This window comes from Doryrhamphus excisus, linkage group LG10 (assembly GCF_037039965.1).
Source record: "Doryrhamphus excisus strain RoL-2023G ecotype Guam linkage group LG10, RoL_Dexc_Guam_v1.1, whole genome shotgun sequence".
NCBI lineage: Eukaryota > Metazoa > Chordata > Actinopteri > Syngnathiformes > Syngnathidae > Doryrhamphus > Doryrhamphus excisus.
This window is the reverse complement of record NC_136366.1, coordinates 11692181-11717335: the sequence shown is the minus strand read 5'-3', so window position 1 is coordinate 11717335 and position 25155 is coordinate 11692181. Positions and strand designations below refer to the sequence as shown.

Genomic DNA, 25155 nt, shown 5'->3' with positions numbered 1-25155 from the left:
ACCCCTCTTGGGTACATATCTTCTCAAAGGCGACCAGTGACCTTTTCTCACGTCGTTGGAGAGTTTTCTGGTATTTGGGAACTTAAAGGTGAAAGCACGGATTGTTGTGCAGCGTTTGTTGTCACTGAGCAGCAGGGGGTGCTGCTGAGAGGTCCGCCCCGCCCCTAAGTAGTCACTACCCGTCGGTGCACGTTCAGTTTATCAATATATTTGGAGTTCTAAACTAAAAATTAAAATTTTTAAAATTAAAATTCTAAAATTTTAGGCACATTTTCTCTCCTATTGGATTTTTTTTCAGCACATGTTTCGTCATATGCAAACAATATGTAAATTATTCGATTGCGCCATCTACCGACTTCTAGCATAGCCAATAGCTACTTTTGTTACTTAGGAGTCAACAGTGCTGCCATAACGTGTGTGTGTGCGTGCTAGTTGACGGTAGAGGCAAAAGCGATGGTTTTAACGGCGACTTAGAGCACATCCGCTCTAAATGGAAACATAAATAATTTAAATGAGTATTCTTTGGTTCTAGTTGATTTGTGAGCTTTCGTTGGAGCGGCGAACCACAGCGAGCTTTGTGCGGAAGCTAATTAGGCTAACGCTAGCTAACGTGCTGCGGCATCTGTTGAGAAACAAGGATGGCCAGTGTCGTGATTCCTGCGTGCACCAGCGCTCTTTTGCTGGACATCGAAGGCACAACCACGCCAATAACCTTTGTAAAGGTAGTTTTTTTGTTGGCATGTGTGTTTTATTTGTGTGCCTTGGACTTGTGTATAGCTGCCCCCCCGCAGGTAGCAACGAGCTAGCAAGGGTTGAAACGAATTATGTCCTTTGTATTAGGAGCGGTGCAGTTCCCACTAGATTCCACGTGGAAATAAGACGTTTACGTCCTTCACTATAAATTGCATATAGAAAGTTGCCTTTAATCCGAGTTTCACCTCTGACATATTTCCTTTGACCCCCACCAGGACATTCTATTTCCATACATAAGGGAGCATCTTGAGGACTACCTGTCCACTCACTGGGAGGAAGACGAGTGCAAGCAGGATGTTCATCTTCTGAAAAAACAGGTTTGCTTGTATTGATTGTTCTTATTTTCAGTCCTGTTTCCATGCAACGGCACCGCAGTAATAAAAGATCATTTCCTCTGTGGCAGATTGAAGAGGACATGAGGCAGAACCGGGCGTGTCCCGTCCACACCGTGGACCAGACGGTTCACACGGACGAGGAGAAGGCCATCAGGGAAGTGGTGGACAACGTATTGTGGCAGATGGCGGCCGACAGGAAGTCAACGGCGCTCAAGCAGCTCCAGGGTCACATGTGGCGGTCAGCGTATGCGTCGGGGAGACTCAAAGGCGAGTAAGTACATCCGCTTTTCTCGAAAGGCGCCACAGCATTGTCTTTTTAAACGGAGAAAAGGCATCCATATGGTTGATGTCCAACAGGATCTACCAGGACGTCACGGCGTCCATCAGAAGGTGGCGGGATCACGGCCTCAAGGTCTTCATCTACTCTTCGGGCAGCGTGGAGGCCCAGAAGCTGCTCTTTGCACACTCTGTGGAGGGTGATGTTTTAGATGTGAGTGCACACGCGCGTACACTAACTTTTTTTTGTTTAGACTTTACACCCTCCTTTCACCACCCCAGTTATTCGACGGGCACTTTGACACGGCTATCGGGGCCAAAGTGGACGCCAAAAGCTACGAGAGAATCGCAGAGAGGATCGGCTGCCCGCCGGAGGAAATCACCTTCCTGACAGACGTCACTCGAGGTTTGAAGCCATTATGTAACACATTTGTGGGGCTGGCTGGGTGGGTTGGTGAAACCTCATGAAGCATTGAGGATTGGGAGCTGTGATGTGCATTAGTGACACACAGGCAGCCATGACGAACACACCAATGCTCATCACCAGCCAACACTGTTCAATAGCTTGATGGTTATCATGTACACAAGCTAGCGCTAAACCCGTACGTTGTGACGTTTCACACATCGTCTGTCGTGGGATATCTGCAAAACCACACAAGCTTTTATCGAGCACTTTGGCTCAGGAAGTCTGACGCAAGAGTCGAGGCTTCGGGCTCATTTCACCATCGCTACTTATTTCCTCACATGAAGGCAGTCTGTTCACTCACCTGCAGAGAGGAGCAGGCATTCATAGGAGTAAGGTGCCTTTTATTTGTACTATGCATGTTTATCATTTGGGCGGCATGGTGGTCGAGTGGTTAGCGCGCAGACCTCAGCTAGGAGACCAGGGTTCAATTCCACCCTCGGCCATCTCTGTGTGGAATTTGCATGTTCTCGTGCGTTTTGTTCGGGTACTCCGGTTTCCTTCCCACATTCCAAAAACATGCTAGGTTAATTGGCCACTCCAAATTGTCCATAGGTATGAATGTGAGTGTGAATGGTTGTTTGTCTATATACGCCCTGTGATTGGCTGGCGACCAGTCCAGGGTGTACCCCGCCTCTTGCCCAAAGACAGCTGGGATAGGCTCCAGCACCCCCCGCGGCCCTTGTGAGGAAAAAGCGGTAGAAAATGAATGTTTATCATTTGCTCCCACAAACAAACCACGCTATATTAACATTACATGTGCATAAAAACAGCATAGCTCCAATGACCCATCATTAAAAAAAAATTAAATCTCAATGAGGCCAGATTACCCGTACTGCAAATCAAGCGCTCCTTTTTTCCTCCTGCCTGTTTGCACTAAAGGAGCTTCTCTTAATCTCATTGTACATGTGTATAGTAACAATGAAGGCATTCTATTGTAGTGCAAAGAGGTCTCGCGTGGGGGGGGGGGGATTTGATGCCATGATTTGATGACCAACATGTGAATGGTGTGTGTGTGTGTGTGTGTGTAACAGAGGCCAAAGCGGCGGAGGACGCTGGTGTCAACGTAGTGGTGGTGGTGCGGCCGGGAAACATGGAGCTGACTGAGGAAGAGAGGGCGCACTATGACCTCATCGCATCCTTCGGACAGCTGGAAGTGACGGGACGAGCTTAGCGGCAAAAAAAAAAAAGTGGGGCCGTCGCATCTTTCCCTCTCCGCCCCCTCACACCTGTCCTGACCGTTTACGCCTCGCCTTGGGTGTGTCCCGCGTGCATGAGATGCTGCAACTGATGTGGGGGGACACCTGCCGGGCAGGTCACCGTTGCCTCAAACAAACTTTTTTTTCTTTTAGGTTGGAAAGGAACTTCATTTACGTCCAAACCACACAAGTTTGTTGTTGTGATCACGCTAATGATGTCTTCTTTCAAGCGTGCCAGCCAGTCCTAGCACTGTAGCAATACTGTTTGGCAGCGACACTGCCACTACAGGACGGGAGGGGAACTGTACCCAAAATGAAACTAGCTAGCACAACCTGCTTATTGTTGCAGAGCCTCGTGCAACACGGTGCTCATATTCAATCTCATCGTGCCATACCCATACGGGTATCCCTGCGGGTAACTACAGGGGTACCCGTAAGGATTGTGCATGTGTACCCAATGAAGTGGCTGCCAAGTGTATAGTCCAAATAAACGTCTCGTTTCAATGTTTACTGTGGTTTGAGGAGTCAGTTGTGCGAGCTGGGGCTTTCCGTGCAGAGCAGATAAAAACATCTGTGACGGAATTCCACGGCAAACGTGGCGATGAAGACAAGGAAGAGCATGACCAGGGTCCACTGGCTTTGTGCAGCGTGGACGTGCTGCTGCTGAAACGCAAGCGTGAAGTCTGGTGATGCCGAGTTAAGATTCCACCTTGTTCCCTTTACTGTGCATCCGAGAAAGGCTCCCAAGTGTTGGGAATAAGTCAAGCAGTTTAAGGATACACAGGATCATGCAGACGGTGATGCATCCAGACATCAGGAAGCGCACGGCGCCGACCTTCTTACCCTCACCGTTGAGGTTGGCCTTGAGCGTGATGTAGGACTGCAACCAGCAGTACACGACGCCCAGTCCAAACGCCATGAAAGTGCCCAGGTTGTGGATGGCCAATGAGGTCAACACCTGAAACAGCCGAGAATTCTACAGTAGTTTTATACCATTATTGTCTGCTTGGCACAATGTAAGTAAATAAATAATGTATGGAACTTGTGCTGCGGCTGCTTTAATTACGACATCCTCCGAGAGGCAATGGTTCCAAAGTGAAAGCACACAACTGAAAACGCACACTCGGGGACGCTTTTACCTGGAAGTTTCCCAGCAGAGTCATTCCAAAGCACCCGGCCGAGAACACCGCCAAGCTGCACAAGTTGAGACGCGGCATGTCCGCTCTACCTTTCAGTTGCACGTACCTCAGGATGCCGGTTAGGAACCCTGAAACAGAACAAAGCAGGTTTAGTGCGGAGGCTACTTCAACATCAACACAACAAGTTAAGATATAAAACAGCCTGTATGTTATGTGATCAAACTTGGATTATTACTGGCATCGCCATTTTGCTATTTTTAAAAATGTTTATTATAGACGGTGCTGTGAACCAAAAAAAATAAAAATTCTCACAGTGCCTTTGAAATCTGCACAGTGACACTGCCCTTGCGTTCAATAAGTATACTGCATGTAATGCAGGGGTCTCAAACACGCGGCCCGCGGGCCACTACTTTGAGGCCCCCGCCTTGACATGAAAATTTAATGTTAGTGCGGCCCGCGCAAGTTTGATATGGATGCTGTATGGTATCATGTACCCAGAAAAAAATATTACGTTTGATTAATGTTCATGTTAAAGGTTAAATAACTGTTAATAGTTATCCTTCCTATCCGTGTGGAAGTGGTACGTTTTTGGCTTTTTTATGTTTAAAGGAAATAACTTGGAGGCTACCGTTTAGGTCGCTAGCTCTCTAGTTTGCGAGTTAGCATGTGTCTCAAGACCCTGCAGTGGCGCAATATGTTGTAAATAAAAAGAGTATAAATGTGACTATAGTCGTGTTTTGTCATGTCTACAGGGCTCTAATAATGCTTTATTAATTTTAATCTGAAAAAAATAATTTGTCTATATTTTGTTTATTTTTCATCTTATTTTGTGTAGAAAAATAAAAATTAAGATATTTGAGAACAGTGGAATGTTTTATCTGAGCTTTTCTTGTAGAAAATGGAAACCAAAGCAAAGTTTATTCATTTTTCTGTTTTTACCAAATGCGTTTTTTTTTTTTTTTTTTCGAAACCTGATGCGGCCCAGTCTCGCCCAGACCCTAGCTCCAGTGGCCCCCAAGTAAATTGAGTTTGAGACCCCTGATGTAATGTAAGTGATGGGAGGTGTCACTCTTACCCACAAAGGCTGACAAGTTCATGACCTCGCTGAAGATGCAGCTGGCTGGTGGAAAGTTGCCAGCAATACTGTAAAATAAATAACATAAAAGTTTCAAAAGGCTGAACAAGACAAACAAATGGGGGCGGTGTTTTCATAAATTGCTTCACACCTGATGTAGGGAGGATAGAGGGCGGGGCCATTACTTCTCCTGAAAACAATTACATGACGTCAGGGCTTAATATAAGTAGTAGCTATTTATAGCATTTCTCAGTGAATAGAATATTGCTTGTGTTACTTACCAGGTATTACTAGTCAGCGGTACGATTCTTTCCTCCTGGACGGCGACAAAGTAACTGCGGGGGGGGGGGGGGGGGGGGGGGGGGTCCACACGAGGAAAAATTAGGTGGGAACAGAAAGAAAGACGGATGTGCTGAGTAAAAGGTCAACATACACTATCCAAAGTCCTGAGGCGGTAGACAGAGTAAAGAATGGGGGCAAGAGACCCCACCAGGAGAGAGTCCTCCTTGTGGTCGTCTCTGGAAATGACAGCATTTATTTATTATATGATTATATACACAGCAGAATGTGGTCTAAAGATACATTCATTTTAATATGATTGTGTCACGTCACAAATATGTTCCAGAGTACATATTTATTCTACGTCAAAGGAGAATTCCACGCTTGAAGTGACCAAACCAGTACAACAGGAGCTCTGCGCATGCGCAAAGCTAATAGAGGAAGTCGTCTTAAAAACGGTCAATTTGATTGACAAAGCTCACCTGTCGATTCCACCAGTGTGTCGTCCGCAGTCTTCGGCGAGTTGGTGTCGTCCCGCAACATTGTCAGTTTTGTAGCTTTATTTCTACCACATAACGCCAGCTGTTCAGTTATTGGACATATTTACGGTGACGACGTAGCACACTTCAAAGACATCTTCAAGCAGAGGTGGCGCTATCCAACACTACCGGGTTGGGCTCTTCCGAAATAAAACACGGAAGTGCGAGCGAAGCAGCAGCCAACGCTGCTGCTCTTCACAATAAGAGCACGTTCCTATTACAGAAATGTAATCTTTAGTTGATAGAAATGCATCCACCGTCATCCAGATCAAATGAATCACGCTGTAAATAAATACTATTTATTGAAAATAGTTCTACAACAGAATTGTTTTGCTTTTCATCAACATCACCTGAAGGAGGGCCGACTCATCGCTGGAATGTTAGTTAACCCAGTTGGTGTTTGAGCTAGAATTCTTTTAAGACGTTTGTTTTTTTTTATTCTTAGCCGAGCATCATGATTAAAAACATCTGGGATTGCATTGCTGGCTTTGGTCTGCAGAGTGTGACTCAGCACAGAAAGCCTGAGTGGAATAAAATGTTGCTAACCACATCGGATTAGCTGCTTTATTTTTGGCATTCATGCTTGCAGGCGGGAAGAAATGCAAAGCAATAATGCCCATTCATGTATAAAAAAAACAAAAAACAAAATGAATTACATGAAATTAGACTAATTCTATTCTGTTATCACATGAGATTGAAAAGCCCACAAGATTATTTCTCTTCCTTATCACCAATGTGGGCGTTCCATGTTTGAAATGATTCTTCATCATTTGACCCGCATCAACATCCGACACATCGCTTGATAAAAAGTTGATTTCAAAGCAATCTATCAGCGTGATTAGTAGTAAGGAACTTGAAAATAGCCCTTCATTGGTTGGCCTGCCATCGCCTGCTGGACTCAGGTCAATCATCCACAATCCTGATGTCAGACATCAACATGCTCTCCTTTCTCTGCCTTCTAAAGATATCTAAACAGGTAAAAGAGAAGCAGCTTCATCATGGGACGCACCCATTCCACCTCCAGCCAGGCTCCATTTCCATCATGGAGAACTATCTTAATGGTGTAGTGACACCTGGCCACGCCACCGCGGCTAGCTACTAGCTGGCTAGCGACTAGCTTCAGGCCGCCAGTCAAAGGTAACGCTACATATTGGAGTGCAGCCTTCCTTTCTATATTGCTATGTGAAATCAATGCACCCAGGAAGGAAGTATGACATGTTACCTGGATGTTACCTTCTGACATAGCTGCGTCCCATGACCTGCATTCATTGGCTGCCTCTTTTTACCTGTTTGTATATCTGTAGAAGGCAGAGAAGACAGAAAAACGTGTGTTGATGTCTCACGTAAGGATTGGGGATGATGGGTGGACGGCACAGACAGGAAGCGAACCAGCAGAGGATTGGGGCCGCTCACACGCCGAGCTTGTTGGCCTGCGTCAGCACCACCTTAAGGACGGGCATGAAGGCGGACGTCTCGCTGAAGTTGCTGCTGCTGACGATGTGGGTGTGGATGTCGAGGCCCTCGCCGTACGAACGGGACTCCACGCTCCTCGCCATGCTGTGGAGACCGCTGACGATGGCGGGAGAGAGCTGGGGAGGGAGAAGGCGTGTGAGGGCGGACTGCCATCAGCATGTTCATGGTGATACCAGGACTCTCCTCGGGCGAGTTACTCACCGTCTGTTCTCGCAGCTTGTCATAGAGCGCCTCCAGTCGTTTGTTAGCGTCGTCTAGCTTCCTCCTGGTTTGCTGCCAAGCATTGAAAATCCAGATGAACTTGAGCGTTGGGACGTAAAAAAAAAAGCACCTCCGTGTCCTCACTCACCGGGTCTGTGGCCAAGGCCAAGCACTTCTGGATGAGTCCCTCAAAGGTGGTCTTCAGGACCAGGTGCTCGTCAGGGATGGGTTTCTTCACCATCTTCTGGGCTGGGATGGCCTGCAGAGACTGGATGGAGCCGACATTCAGTCACGTCTCTTGAGTCATTTCTTCCACACGAGCGTACCTGGATGCCGTCACCCGTGGGGGCCCCGGGTGCCCCCTCCATGCTGGTGTTGGGCGCGGTGGGGTTCACTGGCTGTGGCGGGATCTGCTGCACGCCCGTGTAAGGAGCCCGGACGCCGTGCAGGTCCGCTGCTGCGCCCTGTGGGGCTACGGGGTGGCCGTGAAGGTCGCCGCCCAGGGGGGCCATGATCGGGGCAGTGATGGGAGCGGGCGGGGTGAAGTTCTCAGTCACCTGCGGAGACAAGTGAGGACATGTTCATCTCTCAAATACATTTCCACTCATCATCATCATCATCATTACCATCACCTTCTTCTTTGATGATCTGCTCAGGGTTGGCGGGTCGTTCCAGCCGTTCTGAGGACCTGCACAGAAAATACCACCACCATAATGATATTAAAGTATTCATAAATTCAATAATACTAATACAAACTATATCAAATCACATAATAGCAATTACAAAATAGATGGTATGTGGGTAGTGTTTATGAATGAAAATATGGTTATTGATCATCAATATTGGGCTGAGTAGAAAGATCCAGAGAACGTTGATCAATCAAGGAAGGAGAAATCACAGAAGATGGAAGCAGGAAGTGAAAGTGATTAACGACAGGAAAACCAGCTGAGGGCTGGTTCTCTGTGGGGCGGGGGGTCAGCTCGGGGTCAAGCTGTGTACCTGAGACTCCACACGCCGGAGGAGGCGGGGCATAGGACCCAGGAGAGCCCGGCACGCCGTGCTGGAAAGACGCTCCAGACGAGGACGGAGGATGCTGAGGGGGGGAGGAGGTTGCGAGCTGTGTGTACTGAGAAAGGAAGCCGGGCGGGGGAGGAGGAGGGGAGGAGGGTTCGGCCGGAAGAGGAAGAGGAGTAGCTGAGGAGTAGAGAAGGGGCTGATAGGTTCCAGGTGCGTAGTACTGGACCTGGGAGGGGGCTGACAGCGAACACATGCTGTTAGTACACCAGGAAGTAGTCACATCCGACATGTCAGGTGGAGAAGCGCCTTTCTGCTTGAGGGGTGTCGGGCCTGGTGACTTACGCTGGTACTGCTGGGGATACATGGATGCGGGCAGGGCGGCAGCGGCGTTGGATGCCGGCGTCGCGTACAAAGGCTGTGGCGGCTCCACCTGCCCAGGGAAAAATGGCAACAAAAAACACAAAATTGTGCATAAAAACAAACATTAACAAGACGAGTTGACAAGTTGGTGAAGCTTGCGTAGATAAGGACGTCATAAACGCTAGCACACAAACCAGTGATGCCAGACGTAAAGAGGAGATGTTTACAGGTCACATGACATTGAGAGGGGTATGGATGGGCGGTACCTTCTGCGCGGAGGCAGGGCCCACCTGCATAGGAGGCGGGGCACTGGGGAGGGCTGTTGGAGTTTGGTTACTCCAGGAGGTGACGGTGGAGGCAGCCCTCACCTGAAGCATGTGAACGCACACACACACACACACACACACACACACAGTATTGATGGTGATGGTGGAGGTGGGCGGGGTCACTAAGACAATGAATGAGTAGTAAAGCGGCACGTACGGGTTGGTAATACTGCTGTACTGGCGTGACGGGGGTGGGTAGAGGAGGAAGCGGGGCAGTGGCGTGAGGCTGGAGCGGAGCAAAGGGATGGGGGTGCTGAGCGGCGTGGGAAGGAGGCTGAGCTCCGTGTGTCTGACTTGGAGCCGCCGCCCGCTGCTGCTGCTGACCCAAAGCCCGGCCGAGGCGCTCCCGGAGCCGCTGTAGGGCGACCTGGCGGAGTTGTGGAGGTGTTAGGTGTGTCGCTAGCGTGGAGTTGATGTACCGCGAGGACACCTGGTTGCTGTGGTCAGGAGGCAGGTAGGCCATGGCGGCGGCCAGGCTGCCCTGGGAGGCCAGAAGTCCGGCGTACTGGCCCATCTTCTCAGCCAGGAGGACGCCGATGGCGGCGGGGCCCGAGTGCTGCATCTGCTCCACCGCGTGCCGTAGCACCACCACCTTCTCCACCAGGTCCTGAGGGTGAAATATTAATATTTATTAATTGGAGCGGGCGGGGTTAGATATGATGATCCAGCATGTGACACCAACACACCTGCAAGGAAAGCGGACAGTTTGTCTCCAGCGCTTTGGTCCAGCACGACACCAACTTCTCCACGTTGCCGGCGCAGATGTAGCACAGGCAGGCATACGCTTGCAGCTCAGCTTCATCAGCCGCCTCCAGCCGGGACCCGAGGAGATCTGACCAACGCAGCCCGGGTGTTAAAGCGGCAGGGGGCGTGCATGTGCATGTGCGTGTTGTTGCTAAACTCACCGCAAAGCGAAGAGAACTCCTCGGGCTGCGCGTAGGTCATAATGGCCGCCAGGGCTTCCTTCCAGCTGTGCAGGTCGCACGTCTTCAGGATGTCCTGCCAGTCCTTCATCACCACGGCGCTGATCAACTGTGGGACAAACAAAAAAAGTATGCTTCATGTAGGATATAGTAAAGAGGCACCCGCCCTTCGGGGTCTCAGATGGGGTGGCTTACCTTGGTGATCTTGCTGTGGCTTTTCCTAAAATACTTCCTCTGGGTTTTCTCCAGGAGCTCCGACCCACCAGCCATGGCCAAGATGATGCTGTCGGCCGTGCGGTTGTCATGGAGACAAAGTTCCACAGCCGCCTCAAAGTCGCCAGTCAGCAGGGCCTGCGTGATTAGCCCGTCCACATCTATGAATGAAAACAATTGATATTTAGTGTACTGTACGTAAAACAGGGTCGGCAACCTTTACTCGGAAAAGAGACCACTTTTGGTGGTGTTTGTTCAAAAGCAGGGGTCTCAAACTCAATTTACTTGGGGGCCACTGGAGCTAGGGTCTGGGTGAGACTGGGCCACATCAGGTTTTCCAAAAAAAAAAAAAAACGCATTTATTAAAAACAGAAAAATATACAAAGTTTTTCAGTGCTTTGGTTCCGATTTTCTACAATAAAAGCTCTGATAAAACATTCCACTGTTCTCAAGTATCTTAATTTTTATTTTTCTGCACAAAATAAGATGAAAAATAAATAAACAAATCAAGAATAAAGAAAATCAATGAGTAATAAATAAATAAAAATAATAATAAAACAGCAAATAATAAAAACTTAAGAAACCACATATAGTTGGTGGGTAGACAAATTGTTTTTTTCAGATTAAAATTAACAAAGCATTATTAGAGCCCTGTAGACATGACAAAACATGACTATAGTCACATTTATACTCTTTTTATTTACAACATATTGCGCAACTGCAGTGTCTTGAGACACATGCTAACTCGCAAATCAGACAGCTAGCGACCTAAACGGTAGCCTTCAAGTTATTTCCTTTAAACTTAAATTGCCAAAAACTTCCACACGGATAGGGAGGATAACTATTAACAGTTATTTAACCTTTAACATGAACATGAATCAAACGTAATAATTTTTTCTGGGTACATGATACCATACAGCATCCATATCAAACTTAAAAAAAACATTAAACTTTCATATCAAGGCGGGGGCCTCAAACTAGTGTCCTGCGGGCCACATTTGGCCTGCGGGCCACATGTTTGAGACCCCTGATCAAAAGGAAAGTAATCACCTTGACTGATGCTGAGGCCGACTCCTCCTCCTGCAGGAGTGTCTCGGGGCTGCTCCACCTGGGATGGGGTCTCCGCCGGACAGGACTCCTCCTGCTCCTCCTCCAGTGGGACGTCCTGAAACACAGAGGAACATTCAGACATGACCTTGCGTAAGGTTCCATGTGCATCAAGATGTACCTCCTCCAAAGGAATCTCCTCCTCCTGTGGAGCCCCAGCCTGGCCTGGACCTCCTGCAGCATCCAGGTTTGACGTAGCCATCGTGTCAAAGGCTGCCACTGCATCGTCCACTTGCGGCTGCACGCTAGCTATAGCATCCACGTCCTCCTACAGAGAAGATAAGTCAGGAGCTGAAAGTCGAGGCCACATCACAGTGTGGAGACCTCCTGTCCATACGTACCAGCACGGCATCAGCAGGCTGTTCCGCCAAAGCTGCTGAAATCTGCCAACAGTCACACCTTTAGCACCCCCTTGCTGCACAAACATGAAACTGCACACATCATCACCTTGGAAGACACATCCTCTTTGCTGTAGCCCAGAAGCTCCAGGAACTTACTGCGAACATCACCTTCAAAGTTGGCCTGCAAACGACAATCGATTACACCAGGGGTCTCAAACATGCGGCCCGCGGGCCAAATGTGGCCCGCAGGACACTAGTTTGAGGCCCCCGCCTTGATATGAAAGTTTAATGTTAGTGCGGCCCGCGCAAGTTTGATATGGATGCTGTATGGTATCATGTACCCAGAAAAAATTATTACGTTTGATTCATGTTCATGTTAAAGGTTAAATAACTGTTAATAGTTATCCTCCCTATCCGTGTGGAAGTGGTAAGTTTTTGGCTATTTAAGTTTAAAGGAAATAACTTGAAGGCTACCATTTTGGTCGCTAGCTCTCTAGTTTGCGAGTTAGTTTGTCCATTCACACACACTAGCAGTAAACATTGGTTTGTCTATTGACACGTGGACATGGAGTAGGTAAGGTAGGAGGCGTATGATAAAGGAAGTAGAGGGGGTACCTTCAGGAAAGACCATAAAGTTTTATCAAAGTCATTCTCCGCTGTGTGGATCTTCTCCTGGCAGAACTCCTGGAAGGCGCCGGCGTCGAGGGTGGCCTGCAGCTGCTCCGAACGCCTCAAGAAGGTCGTCTCCGTCACTACCTGGCTGATGTGCACCCTGTGCACGGTGGTCTGCTGGGGGGGGTTGGGCGCACCGTTCTCCAGTGACACCAGCTTACCTCCAAACTGCGATGGGGAGAGAGAGAGAGAGTGAGAGAAAAGCACATAATCAGATCAGCCCCGCGTACGCAGCACCCCCACCGACTCACGGCAAACGATGCCCCCACGGGCCTGCGGATCCACTTTGGTGGCTTCTTCAGCGGGTTGACGCTAGCGGAGGGGGCGGAGCTCTGAGGCACCTGCAGCGGGGGCAAGGTTTGTCCTGTACCGAATGGATCCATGTTGCCAAACGAATTACTGATCTGGAACACACAGCAGATCACATGACTACTTGGAAAGGTCTTTGTCCATTCGCATACACACGTCAACATTTGCCTCTCCATTCATATACAGTACATACGACATGTAACTACCTGTATGTCCATTCGCATACACACGTCAACATTTGCCTCTCCATTCTTATACAGTACTTACTACATGTAACTATCTGTATGTTCATTCACATACACACATGTTAACACCTTTCTGTCCATTCACATTCAGACATTACCTGTGTGTCCATTCACACCTCCACATATCACCATTTGTTTGGTCAACCAAAGTAAAGAGTCTATCCATTCTCATAACTACAGCAGTAGAAGCAAGGAGGAGGAGAGGGGGTGTCGTCACCTGGTCAGCGTGTCTGAGGCTGTGCGCATGGCCGCTGCCGCCCATGATGGAGTAAATGTCGATGTGTCCGTCAAAGCAGGCGGCCGACAGCACGGCGGGGTTCCTGGGGCACCACTGGATGTCGAAGCACCACTGGTTGCCAGTGGGCAGCTCGTAGACCACCTCTGCCGTGTTTGGGTTCCAGCAGAGAATCCTCCCGTCCTTACCGCAGCTGAGGAGCAGCTCAGGATCGGCGGAACTCCACGCGATGGCGAGGACGCCTCTGCAGGGGAAGGAAGGCAACAGGTGAACACGCCAGAACTAAATCTCGCTGGTGTTCAGCAAGGACGTCCGCACCTCGTGTGATTCTCCAGAATCTTGAGAGGGGAGGTAGCGAAACGCAAATCCCACATCTGGATGACGGGCATGCGGTCGTCCTCGGAGGCCAGTACCAGCTGAGTGGCCACCTCCGGGTTCCAAGCCAGGCCGGAGCAATGCATCTAGAATCAAAAGCTGATTAGAAGCTCAGTCGCCCATCACAGAATGACACGAGTGCTCCGCGTACTCTGTTGCTGTGGTCGCTGACTTTAATGATCAGGTCGTTCTTGCGCAGGTCCCACACGGAGGCGCGGCCACTCGGGCTGGCTGAGGCCAGGATGTGCTGGACCTGCTTGTTCCAGGAGACACAGCCCACATCCTCCGCCGCCTGTAACAAACCGCCACATGCCCTCACGTACTACCTCAAAACTCCGACATACTATGTCACATAATCACACCGTGACACACTTCTTACTTACCTATATGACACACAGAAATACACTTCAATATACACACATACAATAAAAACTATATCAAAATATCATGACATTTTCACCCATTTTTTAAGAAATAAATGAGTGCTGTTTGGAGGTTAATAAATATCCAAAGACACATTATACAGTATTTAGTGTTCTTGCCACTAAGTGTCAGATACATTACATGACCTTAACACCGCATCCAGACACTAGACAGTCATGCCTCCCTCCTCCCATCCTGTGTGGAAGTGGTACGTTTTTGACTTCTTACTGTATATATATATATGTAAGTCATATTTATGTATGTGAATATATATACACACACACACGTTATACTGACAGACGTGTATAAGTAGTGTCACCAGTGATTATGGAGGCACTGAGTCTAATGAAGAGGAGGCCATAGCGTGACACACGCACCTGAGCTTTGGGTCCCGGTGTCATGGGGGAGGTGAAGTTGTTCATATCCCAGATGTAGATTTCAGACTCGTTCCCACCGGATGCAAACAGGTTGGTCTGCACCACAGAAGAAGAGAGCTTCACAAGGTGAAAGGCACCAAGAGAAGACGTTGTGGTGTCGTACCTGGAAGGGATTGATGTCCAGAGCTCTCACAGGACCCGAGTGCCTGTCGCTCTCTGCAATAATCACATCGCTTTCCCCGGTTACGATCTTGCCGGCGTCATAGAGGATGACGTTGCCGTTCTCTCCACCGGCAATAATCACACCCGTGGGGTGACCTTGGGAGTCTGTTCCGACAGGACCCCAAACCAGTTTGTGATACCTTCAGGGACAGAAGACACCCAGTCACTCACATCAGTAACACATCCGTTTTTTTGTTTGTACCTGTGGGACGAAGAGAAGCTGCCACATGATTTCATGTCCAGTGACGGGTCGGACAAGTCCAACTCAAAGATCTCCAAGGAGGCATTGGTGCTGAAGGAAGCATCCAGCTGCTGGGCTGACGTTCCTGCAGTTCAGTTTGAAATATGACAACAGATTAGCATGATGGATGGAATGAAGAGCACTGATTGGCAGGCGTGCTCATCATACCTGTGGCAAGGTAGATGGGGTGGTGGTGTTCTGGGCTCCAACTCTGGATGGCCGTCCGGGTGATCTCTTTTAGTTTCATCCTGCAAAATAACCGAGGATTTATTACATACGTTTGCTTGGGTGTGACAGTACATATTCAGGGACTTGCAATAATTTGGCTGCAAATGCCATATTTTGCACAGCGCTAGATTTTACAATTATTCACATGTTTGATGTTGTGTAAGTATATATATTTATTATAGATTTGCCCTTAGGGTGCATTTCTTCTGCCTCAGTTCAAAGAAATTAGCATACACCGGGAAGTTAGCATGAAGCTACCAGCTGATTTTAGTGACACAAAATACACTTGACACGCGTGGTAGGCGTTAATAATGACGCGTTAATGAGCGACACATGATTGACAGGCTATTAGATACGCTATAATAATTAAGTTAATACATTTTGTAACCTAGCTGAGTGATTCTTCCACAAACGTTGCTTATCTTGCTGCTTCATACTTGCACGAGATCACAATGAACAAAAACAAAACAAATGCAGGAAAACGTGAGTTCCTCTTCACAAAGACAAAGGCGGCAAAACAACACACAAAAAAAGGAAAGGAAAGCACCGGTCTCACCTGCAGGGTAGATATCTCCCGACTGCTAGTTTCCACGTCCCCACTGGTCTCCATCAACGTGGCACTCAGCAGTCGGGAAGGCCTCCACCCACGAAGAAGAACTACTTCCGGTAACTGGTCGTATTTGGTAGCTGCTAGCATAAGATGCTACAGCTCGTGAGCAGCTTGCTTTACGAAGAAAAAAACGTTCACACCGACAAACTTTACAAAAAATAAACTCCATACGCAAAGTATTTCGGTGCTTTTATTTGTCAACGTCTCAAGTACCAAGCTTACAGTTTACACAGGGGTCAATATTGGGAACATTTTGATGCGTACACGTGTTACTGATGAAAAGGCCATGAAAATTTTAACTCAGTGATCTTTTTCAATGCAAATTAATACATTAAAGAGGTAACAGTCATTTAACTAATGTTATTTGGTAATACAAACAGCTCAAGGTTTGACAAAAACAATGGATTCCTCCCACATGAACCAACGTAAACTGAGCTGGTTGAACTGCAGTCACCCTTGCGCGACCCTGCAAGAAAAAGAACAGATTAAACATTTTTCTTTTAATTTGACGCTAATTCATGGCCGCTGAATGCCATAACCCTCATTAATGCTTCATGGATCATCTTCCCCAAACGTACGAATGGTTCAGATGGGTAGTGATTGCTCTAATCATTGGGATGGTTATTTGAAGAAAAAGGCGCTGTGATATTTAAGAATCGTCATGTATACTCACTTATCCGATCCAACGATTGAGCTCTCCATGGCTGAATCTGCCAAAGCAAGTATATTTATATGCACCGTGATCACGGGTCGTGGAAAAACATAGCATATGTTTAAAATAACTATAAATTAAACACACACCTAAAAAAAAGCTTACTTTTAACATCAAATTGCAACACACTAAAATGTCACTGCCACTCCGCAACGTGCTTGAATCAACTCACATGTAACTTCCGCTTCCTGTTCTTCTTCGACGGTTCAAAACCAGCTACCATGCTAATCTGCCCACCTAAAAAACGCCTCCAATTTACTTCAATGATTGATTATTGAAAAACACCACACAATTCCTTCCTCGATGAAGAAATTATCTGGAATGTTCTTTTTTTTTCGTCACTGCTGGAGATTTAGGCGATATTTTCTGCTCCTTACCGCCCCCAACAGGCCAAAAAGTAATAACACTTTAAGTTTAAAGAATAGCTAAAATATTTGCGTTTCAGTAAATACATAGCGAAATAGCTTTATTTTTTTGTACAATTGAATAATTGTACACAATTTTCACGTGGCTTCCCATGATAATTTGTTTGGAATGATTTGTACCTTACCTCACTGCAGCGTAATTATTTTGATTGACAGATGAATACAAATGTGTCGAATGACGTTTCTGTACTTCCTTCTAGTGTCGTGTTTGTGAAGCAGTCAAAATGCTTATGTCGTATTCAGCCTTGTAAAAAGGCACACAAATAGCTGTTACTTTTGACTGTATGGGGTTGGGCTGTCATTTATGAGGTGCTGTACTTTGTCTTGATGCTGTGTGTGTGTGTGTGTGTGTGTGTGTGTGTTCTAAGCAATTGAAGTCAATGAGTAGCCTAGCCTGGTTTAGAATGATCATCAGCGGAAGCAACACATGATTAGTGCTACAAAGTAATTCCAAATCCCTACTTGACAAAATAAATATCAAAAGATACAAGTTCTGTTTGTCTACTTGGAGCACAAATATACAATTTGACACCATGTTTTGTCATCAGATAGGGGGGGGTGGGGGGAAGACAGAAAAGAGTATAAAAGGGTGAATAAAAGTGTGAGGATGGATGGCGGATATGCTCTGATGAGCGTCCATGGCGGCAGATGCTGCTGTCCTTTAGTTTATATCGCGACGGGCTCCTGCTCGCTCAGGCGTCCACGCTGGCGCCATTCTTCTTGTCCGGCGTGGGGGAAGGGCGACCCGTTTAACCCACCCACCTACCTAATGGGAGGGACTGGGGGCGCGTTTTGACGTGACCGAGGGAAGAGCCGGAGATGGCCACCTAGCTGTTGATGGATGCGCAGTCTGCTTTGGCTTTGCCCGCGGAGTGGATTATCCTCATGAGGCAGTGTCCGAACTCCTCCAGGATCCTGCGCTCCGCCTCCACGTGAGGCTGCCGGGTCTGTTCAGCCCACTTGGCCTGCTCCAGGAGACAATCGCACGTCGCCTCCAACACCTCCTTCGTCACAAACGTGTACGGGAGCCTGGTGCGAAGAAAGCAAATCACATTGCTGGTCGTTCTCATTATTTCTATTGTGCAAGGCGGCGTTCGTCGTTCATTACCAGCCAGGATTTAATAAGACATTTTTATTACACACACAAATGTAGTGGCAAGGTGAAAAGTAAACGAGCTAGCATGTTGTGGGTAAGACTTCTATGTTCCATCATCAAATGTTTTGGTTATTCTGAAGTGTCGATGCCATTTCAGTCCATTCATTCATGTGCTTGGTTAGGCACGTATGAGAGCCCTCCCTCTAAACAAACATGGCGAACTTTGGGTGTGAGGTGGTTCCAAGGTGGTATGACCACAGCGTAAAAGATGTTTCTCCTACCTGCCGCCTCCACTTGAGATGACGGGCGTGGTCCTCATGAGCAGGTCGGAGATCTGCGAGGAGAGCTTGGTCTTAGCGGCCGTCTGCTGTTGGACTCGGACCTCGGCGGCGTCGGCCAGGTGCATGAGCGTCTTCCTCTCCGGGCTCTCCTCGAAGTTCTTGCAGCCGACGCACTTGCAGATGGACGAGCACATGATCTTGGCCTGGATGAGGCGCAGGAGAAGATGTGAGCGGGACATTCTGTCATTTTTAGAAGCCTCGGAAAAAGAATCCCACCTCGTAGCACTCGCAGTAGTTCTTCAGGCAACCCGACCGTTTGCAGTTGCAGCCTTTACTGTGGCGCCGATCCGACTCGCCCTCTTTTCCCTTGCCAATTTTGGGCTTGAAGGCCTCGGGGTTGCGGTCCAAACACGTCTGTGAACACGGCACCCGCCCATGAAGCGCTGACATGACTCAAGACAAATAAAGCCGCGACTGACCTTGATGGCTTTGGAGCGCTCGGCTTCATGCTCCAGGTTGTTGAAGCAGTTGTTGCAGTTGCAGTTGTTGCAGAACTCCCCGTTTGCAAAGCAGTCGCAATATCTGGACAGGCAGAGCACGCGTGCGTCATCAGCCAACCCGGCAAAGTGCACACGCACCAATCAAGGCGGGTCGTACTCACAGCTTGAGACACTGAGACTTGGTGCAGTTGCAGGGTTTCCTCGGCCTGGCGCTCGCGTCCACCGTCGACATGCTGGTGACGCACCAGTCCAAATATGAGCCACCATCAAAAGGGGGAAAAATACAAGGGAGAAAGTCGGCTGCTCACCCGTTGAGCGGCAGCCTGGCCTCCGTCTGGAGGGTGGCGGCAGAGGCGGGATAACCGGAGCTGTTGGCGATGCTCACGATCGGCGCCTGCTGCAGCTGAGTGACGTACTGCGCCGGTACCACGGCATAACCCACGTTCCCGCCGACCGGGGCCGGGGCCAGCACGGTGCCCGGCGGTAGGTTGGTGAAGTTGGGCTGGATCTGGGGCAGCGCCGTGGCAGGCATGATGAGGCGCTGCTGGGTGGGCGTGCTGGTGACCACCTGGGCGGCTGGCTTGGGCACCATCTGTAGCAAAGACGTGAGGCTCTGTTGCCAGAGAGAAGAAAGAGGAAAGAGGCGCTGCCGCCGACCCTTACCTGCTTGACGCTCTGCGCCGGCACAATGGGGACCGACATCCTCACCGCCCCCGTGCTGACTCCTATAGGCTTGGCTGTGGGATACATCAACATGATCTCATGTCAGCTTCACAGCCATGTCTCACTCCCGCACTACATGCTGGAGCCCATTCAGGATGGCTGTTCTAGTGTTCTTCATGATCAGCCACACGTTTCATCATAGAGACAAAGAACAAATATTCTAAATAATCCAAAAATCAAAAACCATGGCATGCTTGCCCCCTCACAACTACATTTGTGTGCAATAAAAACGTGCTATTGCACAGACCCATGAAAGCATCACCTGTCTGCATGGTGCTGGTGCTGGGGTTGCTGGGCTGCACCGCGCCGCTTGCCGTGGTGGCTGTGACCAGGCGCACATAGTGGAAACGGCTTCCTGGCACCTGGATCTGCTGCACGTTGGGCTGGGTGGCCAGCGGGATGATGGTCTTGAACTGGGAGCCGCCCACCGCCACGGACTGAACTGGTTTGATGTTCTGAGGCAGCGGGAGCAAAACGCGGGGTGAGAGATGCCATCTCGGCTACGGTCTAGCATAGGGTCCTGCTGTGTCATGGGCTCCTACCTGCGCTGCAGCCTGGCTGGTGGCCACCTTGACCGGCGACACGGAGGTGGGCTGCTGGACAGAGAGGATCTGCTGGCCCAGCGCCACGCTGACAGGAAGGGTCACGGACTTCTGAGAGGCACTGGAGGTCGGCGAAGCCACGGACACCACAGTCACCTGGTGGAGGGGTGCCGTCACATTGGTAAAATGGTAGGATGGATTCCAGGTTGCCATAATTTGCAGTAGTAACCTCTCATTGGTTCCACAAAGCGACTGTGATAGGTCCACTTCCACAAAGTAGGAGTCATTATTTATAAATCCAATCGCTCCATCTATCTATCCATCCATGCACTACGTTGAGCACAGGTGTATCTAATAAAGTGGTGTTAAAAGGGTCGATGAATCAATGCAGAACCCACCTTGCTGGGAGTCTTGAGCGGAGAGATGGCAATCTTTTTGCCGGCGATGCTCTGGATGCTGGCGTTGTGGGTCTCGGACAGCGTGATGGTCCTCTGCGGCATCATGGGTGAATTCTGGGCCAGGACCCGTCCTGAGATCCAAAAGAAATGGATGCATGTGTGACGGGGATGAGGTAAACAAGTGAAATGGCTTTGAAGGGCCTCACCTGCGATGACAGGAGCTCCAGACGTCTGAGCTTTGCTGTTGACTGCTTTTGTGATGATGAACTTGATGGGCGAAGCCGAGGATGCCGGCGTTTTCTTGGTGAGCTGTTAAGACAAACAAGCCGTCCACACGTGTCATAGCTTCGTATGAAAACATCCACTCATGACCAACCGCTTTCACTGTATGCCCCCGGTGGATGGGCCCGGGAAGACACGTGAGCTCACTAGAGTTGACTGTTAGCCGGGTGCTAGCTGCAGGTTAGCAGTGTAGACAGTGTACAGTATCTCGTTGACGAATGGTGTGCAGTAACATAGCGGTCATTACACCGCTTCCAGCTGTGCCAATGAAAGGGAACATGTGTACCATGATAGACAGTATGATTGTACTAGTGTGAGTACACCCTATGTTAGTGTATGATTGTACTAGTGTGAGTACACCCTAAGTTTGTGTATGATTGTACTAGTGCGAGTACACCCTAAGTTAGTGTATGATTGTACTAGTGCGAGTACACCCTAAGTTAGTGTATGATTGTACTAGAGTGAGTACACCCTAAGTTAGTGTATGATTGTACTAGTGCGAGTACACCCTACGTTAGTGTATGATTGTACTAGTGCGAGTACACCCTAAGTTAGTGTATGATTGTACTAGTGCGAGTACACCCTAAGTTAGTGTATGATTGTACTAGTGCGAGTACACCCTAAGTTTGTGTATGATTGTACTAGTGCGAGTACACCCTAAGTTAGTGTATGATTGTACTAGTGCGAGTACACCCTAAGTTAGTGTCTGATTGTACTAGAGTGAGTACACCCTAAGTTAGTGTATGATTGTACTAGAGTGAGTACACCCTACGTTCGTGTATGATTGTATTAGTGCGAGTACACCCAAAGTTAGTGTATGATTGTACTAGTGCGAGTACACCCTAAGTTAGTGTCTGATTGTACTAGAGTGAGTACACCCTAAGTTAGTGTATGATTGTACTAGAGTGAGTACACCCTACGTTCGTGTATGATTGTATTAGTGCGAGTACACCCAAAGTTAGTGTATGATTGTACTAGTGTAAGTACACCCTATGTTAGTGTATGATTGTACTAGTGTGAGTACACCCTACGTTAGTGTATGATTGTATTAGTGCGAGTACACCCTAAGTTAGTGTATGATTGTACTAGAGTGAGTACACCCTACGTTCGTGTATGATTGTATTAGTGCGAGTACACCCAAAGTTAGTGTATGATTGTACTAGTGCGAGTACACCCTAAGTTAGTGTCTGATTGTACTAGAGTGAGTACACCCTAAGTTAGTGTATGATTGTTCTAGTGCGAGTACACCCTAAGTTAGTGTATGATTGTACTAGTGCGAGTACACCCTAAGTTAGTGTATGATTGTACTAGTGCGAGTACACCCTACGTTCGTGAATGATTGTACTAGTGCGAGTACACCCAAAGTTAGTGTATGATTGTACTAGTGTGAGTACACCCTAAGTTAGTGTCTGATTGTACTAGAGTGAGTACACTCTAAGTTACCTGCACAGTCTTGAGCTGCGGGCTTTGTAGTGCAGTCACTTGGCTGGCCGCACTCGCAACCACTTGCTTCAACTCTGACCTCCCCCCGATGGTCACCACCTTGATCTGCGGCGCCGGCGACTTTCCGTCGGCCGCGGCCTGAGCCCCACCTGCCTTGGCAGCGGCCGTGTGGGGCAGCTGCAGCACTATGGGCTGTCCCGTCTTGCCAATGGTGGTCACAAAGAGCTTCTGGCCATCCTGCTTGATGATCTGCGGGGAGGCCGTTCCCCCCGCTGAGCGCGCCGCCTCCGTGGCCTGCGACGAAGCCACCTTATTGAGGATGATCTGGTGATTGGCGGCAGAGATGGTGAACGGTGCTGTAAGCTTTTGCAAGCCGCTGGTGGAGACCGTCGTCCCTGTGACGCTGTCCGTGGTTTTGGTGACGGCGGTGGAGGTGGCCAACGATGCTGGCTTCAGGGTGAGGAGCTGGGAGGGCAATCCGGGGGCCGAGATGGGAAGCTGAGATTCCGTGGAGGTGGAAAGACCCGCGTTTTCCGGTGCCAGCGGAATGTCCGTTTCCATGGGGACGGACATGTCTTGACTGGAGTCCGACTGGGAGTGAGCCACCTCCTCGATGGCCTCCATGTCCATGATCTCATCGGGAAGGAGGCTGTTGAGCTCAGGCGGTACCACGTCCATGTTGGCGAGGACTCAGCAGCCTGGTACACCTTGAGAAACAACAGACATTACACTTGTACGTCTCACAAAGCTCTTTTTAGCCAATATTACAAAATAAATCTTCCTTTTTTACAGCTTCAGTTTTCCTGCTGTGGTACATTTTGATTGACATGGAGTCAATGTACAAAAGGTGGTCAAAAATTAGTAACAGCTCACTCCATAATTCATATATTGTTACATTAATACTTCTCCCAGATTGTTGCACACGGATATTTCATTCTATATTCGATATTTTGCCAGTAAGACAATGTTATTAGTACACAATGGTGTTCATGTTGTAATGCGAGTATTCGAGTATAATAATCTAGGAGTATTGTCATGCTAGATTTCAACGTGGTTCTGTTAAAACGCTTTTCGGAGAAAGTAAACAAACCAGAGAGCGGATTAGGACACAGGTTTGCCCTCTTTTCTGACTTCAAGGTGGGCATTTAAGACCGATCACAATCTTGATTTTTAAATAAAAAAAACACCAGAAAGGCTGTAAACGTGACACAATTCACTTCTCCTCGTTTTCAAGCAAGACTGGCAGCTCACTAGAAGCTCATTTTGTATGCCTCACCGCCGACCTGACCGAGACGTCTCCCTTTTTCGTCCCCTCTTGAGGCTACAACTTCGTGTAAAAAAACAGCCTGCGGGAATGCCGAGGGGGTACATGACTGTATGAATGGAAAAAAAATAAAGTACTAAGGAAGGAGAGAGGCTCCAGCTTGGAGGAAGGAGCGAGATAGAGAGGCGGCTACAGTTACTATTTCAGGCCGGGCTTTGGATTTCGAAAGATCCGCCATTTTTCTCTCGTCATCAAGTCCAGCTAGCAAGCGAGCTAGCTGCGCGGCTAACAACGAACTGGGGAAGAGCAGGAGCGGTGTTTGTATTCTTAATGAAATATCACGTTCATCAGCCACAAGTACATTAGAGCCCCCAACAGAGCAATCACACCAGGAACTGCGTGTTGATAAACTCTTAGCTAGCATAAACAAGGCTAAGGGAGCTTCCATGAAGACATCTGTCACCTGAGATCACGTACGGATTGACGCATTCAATTGTAATGTGACAGGATGCGTTTTAATTTTAGCTTTAGGCGAATAAAAAGAATAAAAGATATGGAAATAAACACAAGGCACATGTGCCAGCACATATTTAAAATATATGGAATGTAAAGGTCTGCTGTGGTGTCCATCAACGTGACAACAACAACAAGTGGGATAAAATGTAAAAGATTCAAATAAGTGCAATTATTATGAGTGTAGTTTCACTTATAGAACACCGTCAAACCAACCAAAACAACTCTCTCACCGTTACTACGGAACGTTAGCCCCAACTTGTTACTGTTGTTACCTTGACATTGAATAAAGATTGTATATACTATGTGATAACATAATGATTTAACCTGTAGTTTTTGGAAGGCCCCAGACACCCGTATGGGTGTCTAGTCATCAGCAGGCTGGGCGATCAGGACAACTGTACTAGCAAACTTGCTGAGCTTGCTAACCCCCCTTCAAGCTAGCTAGCTCTACGTTATTCCTCCACCTTAAAAACCGTTTCATGATTCAGCGGTGCCCCAACGAAGTAGACCGGCGCAACAGTCCAACATGAAGTGGCGCTTACCTGAGTTATTCCGCACAGGCCAGCGTTTGCGGGCAAACCGAGGAGAGCAAAAAGGCGATTGTTCAAAATACCGCGCCGAGCGCCATTCCTCCCTGACATTTCACAGGTCGGCCACGCCTTCTTCACTCTACGTCATCACTACGTCACGCTTAAAGGTACAGGAAGACCCGTTTTTCACCATGCCTGTTTTACTACTACAACAACAAAAGACTACAGAAGGTACTCTGTTGTCGAGTATTAGTCAAAGCTGGAACTAATAAGTACATTATCCACAAATTAACACCCAGGTCACTCACATTGAACGCATAAAGAATCCATCAAATAATCATTAAAAAACAAACTGAATGAAATAAAAACTAAAAAGATATACTGATAAATGTATACACTGACAAATACCAGACATCTGCTGTTTCATAATACACAATTCCCTGGCGATATTACAATTGCATTATCACCGGCTTTCAATATCATTATT

General features: G+C 48.2%; 4 protein-coding genes across 12 annotated transcripts in view; 1 reads left to right on the top strand and 3 right to left on the bottom strand.

The window, feature by feature from the left end:
• The first annotated feature begins 384 nt into the window (after positions 1-384).
• enoph1 (enolase-phosphatase 1) lies at positions 385-4085 on the top strand. The gene is made up of 6 exons (XM_058064960.2): positions 385-722; positions 969-1070; positions 1157-1359; positions 1446-1578; positions 1647-1770; positions 2862-4085. The coding sequence occupies exons 1-6, from the start codon at positions 639-641 to the stop codon at positions 2999-3001; spliced, it is 786 nt and encodes a 261-aa protein (XP_057920943.2). The 5' UTR covers positions 385-638; the 3' UTR covers positions 3002-4085.
• On the bottom strand, positions 887-6268 carry tmem150c (transmembrane protein 150C). Of its 2 annotated transcripts, none has more exons than XM_058064957.2 (8): positions 6002-6268; positions 5674-5758; positions 5522-5575; positions 5392-5430; positions 5241-5308; positions 4166-4293; positions 3807-4002; positions 887-3709 (listed from the first exon to the last, which is right to left on the bottom strand). In XM_058064957.2, the coding sequence occupies exons 1-8, from the start codon at positions 6060-6062 to the stop codon at positions 3552-3554; spliced, it is 789 nt and encodes a 262-aa protein (XP_057920940.2). In that variant the 5' UTR covers positions 6063-6268; the 3' UTR covers positions 887-3551. The 2 variants fall into 2 exon arrangements, with proteins under 2 accessions (XP_057920940.2, XP_057920942.2); XM_058064959.2 differs by having other exon boundaries at positions 891-3709; positions 3807-3984; positions 6002-6263.
• Positions 6269-6294: 26 nt separating this feature from the next.
• sec31a (SEC31 homolog A, COPII coat complex component) lies at positions 6295-16037 on the bottom strand. 6 transcript variants are annotated; one of them, XM_078794102.1, is made up of 28 exons: positions 15903-16037; positions 15287-15366; positions 15080-15203; positions 14819-15017; positions 14656-14751; positions 14007-14147; positions 13799-13941; positions 13463-13724; positions 12943-13095; positions 12635-12859; positions 12126-12200; positions 12020-12061; positions 11800-11946; positions 11622-11736; positions 10554-10732; positions 10341-10467; positions 10122-10267; positions 9866-10042; positions 9593-9802; positions 9376-9477; positions 9092-9179; positions 8732-8986; positions 8359-8420; positions 8059-8289; positions 7881-8000; positions 7733-7804; positions 7448-7647; positions 6295-7356 (listed from the first exon to the last, which is right to left on the bottom strand). In XM_078794102.1, the coding sequence occupies exons 2-27, from the start codon at positions 15363-15365 to the stop codon at positions 7468-7470; spliced, it is 3750 nt and encodes a 1249-aa protein (XP_078650228.1). In that variant the 5' UTR covers position 15366; positions 15903-16037; the 3' UTR covers positions 6295-7356; positions 7448-7467. The 6 variants fall into 6 exon arrangements, with proteins under 6 accessions (XP_078650228.1, XP_078650227.1, XP_078650229.1 ...); XM_078794101.1 differs by having other exon boundaries at positions 6295-7647; XM_058064945.2 differs by having other exon boundaries at positions 6296-7647; positions 8365-8420.
• Positions 16038-16144: 107 nt separating this feature from the next.
• Positions 16145-25155, bottom strand: part of lin54 (lin-54 DREAM MuvB core complex component) — a 19445-nt gene continuing 10434 nt past the window's right edge. For 2 of the 3 annotated variants that reach the window (XM_078794100.1, XM_078794099.1), the window contains exons 2-13: positions 22359-23065; positions 20840-20942; positions 20634-20764; positions 20236-20391; positions 19956-20148; positions 19634-19707; positions 19279-19562; positions 19132-19203; positions 18950-19052; positions 18747-18884; positions 18471-18673; positions 16841-18122 (exon numbers count right to left, since the gene is read on the bottom strand). In XM_078794100.1, the coding sequence (XP_078650226.1) occupies positions 17921-18122; positions 18471-18673; positions 18747-18884; positions 18950-19052; positions 19132-19203; positions 19279-19562; positions 19634-19707; positions 19956-20148; positions 20236-20391; positions 20634-20764; positions 20840-20942; positions 22359-23036 (2337 nt within the window). In that variant the 5' untranslated portion in view covers positions 23037-23065 and the 3' untranslated portion in view covers positions 16841-17920. Of the gene's footprint in view, positions 16423-16629; positions 16667-16840; positions 18123-18470; positions 18674-18746; positions 18885-18949; positions 19053-19131; positions 19204-19278; positions 19563-19633; positions 19708-19955; positions 20149-20235; positions 20392-20633; positions 20765-20839; positions 20943-22358; positions 23066-24680; positions 24952-25155 lie in introns of those variants that run through there. The other variant, XR_013629263.1, reaches the window with a different exon arrangement.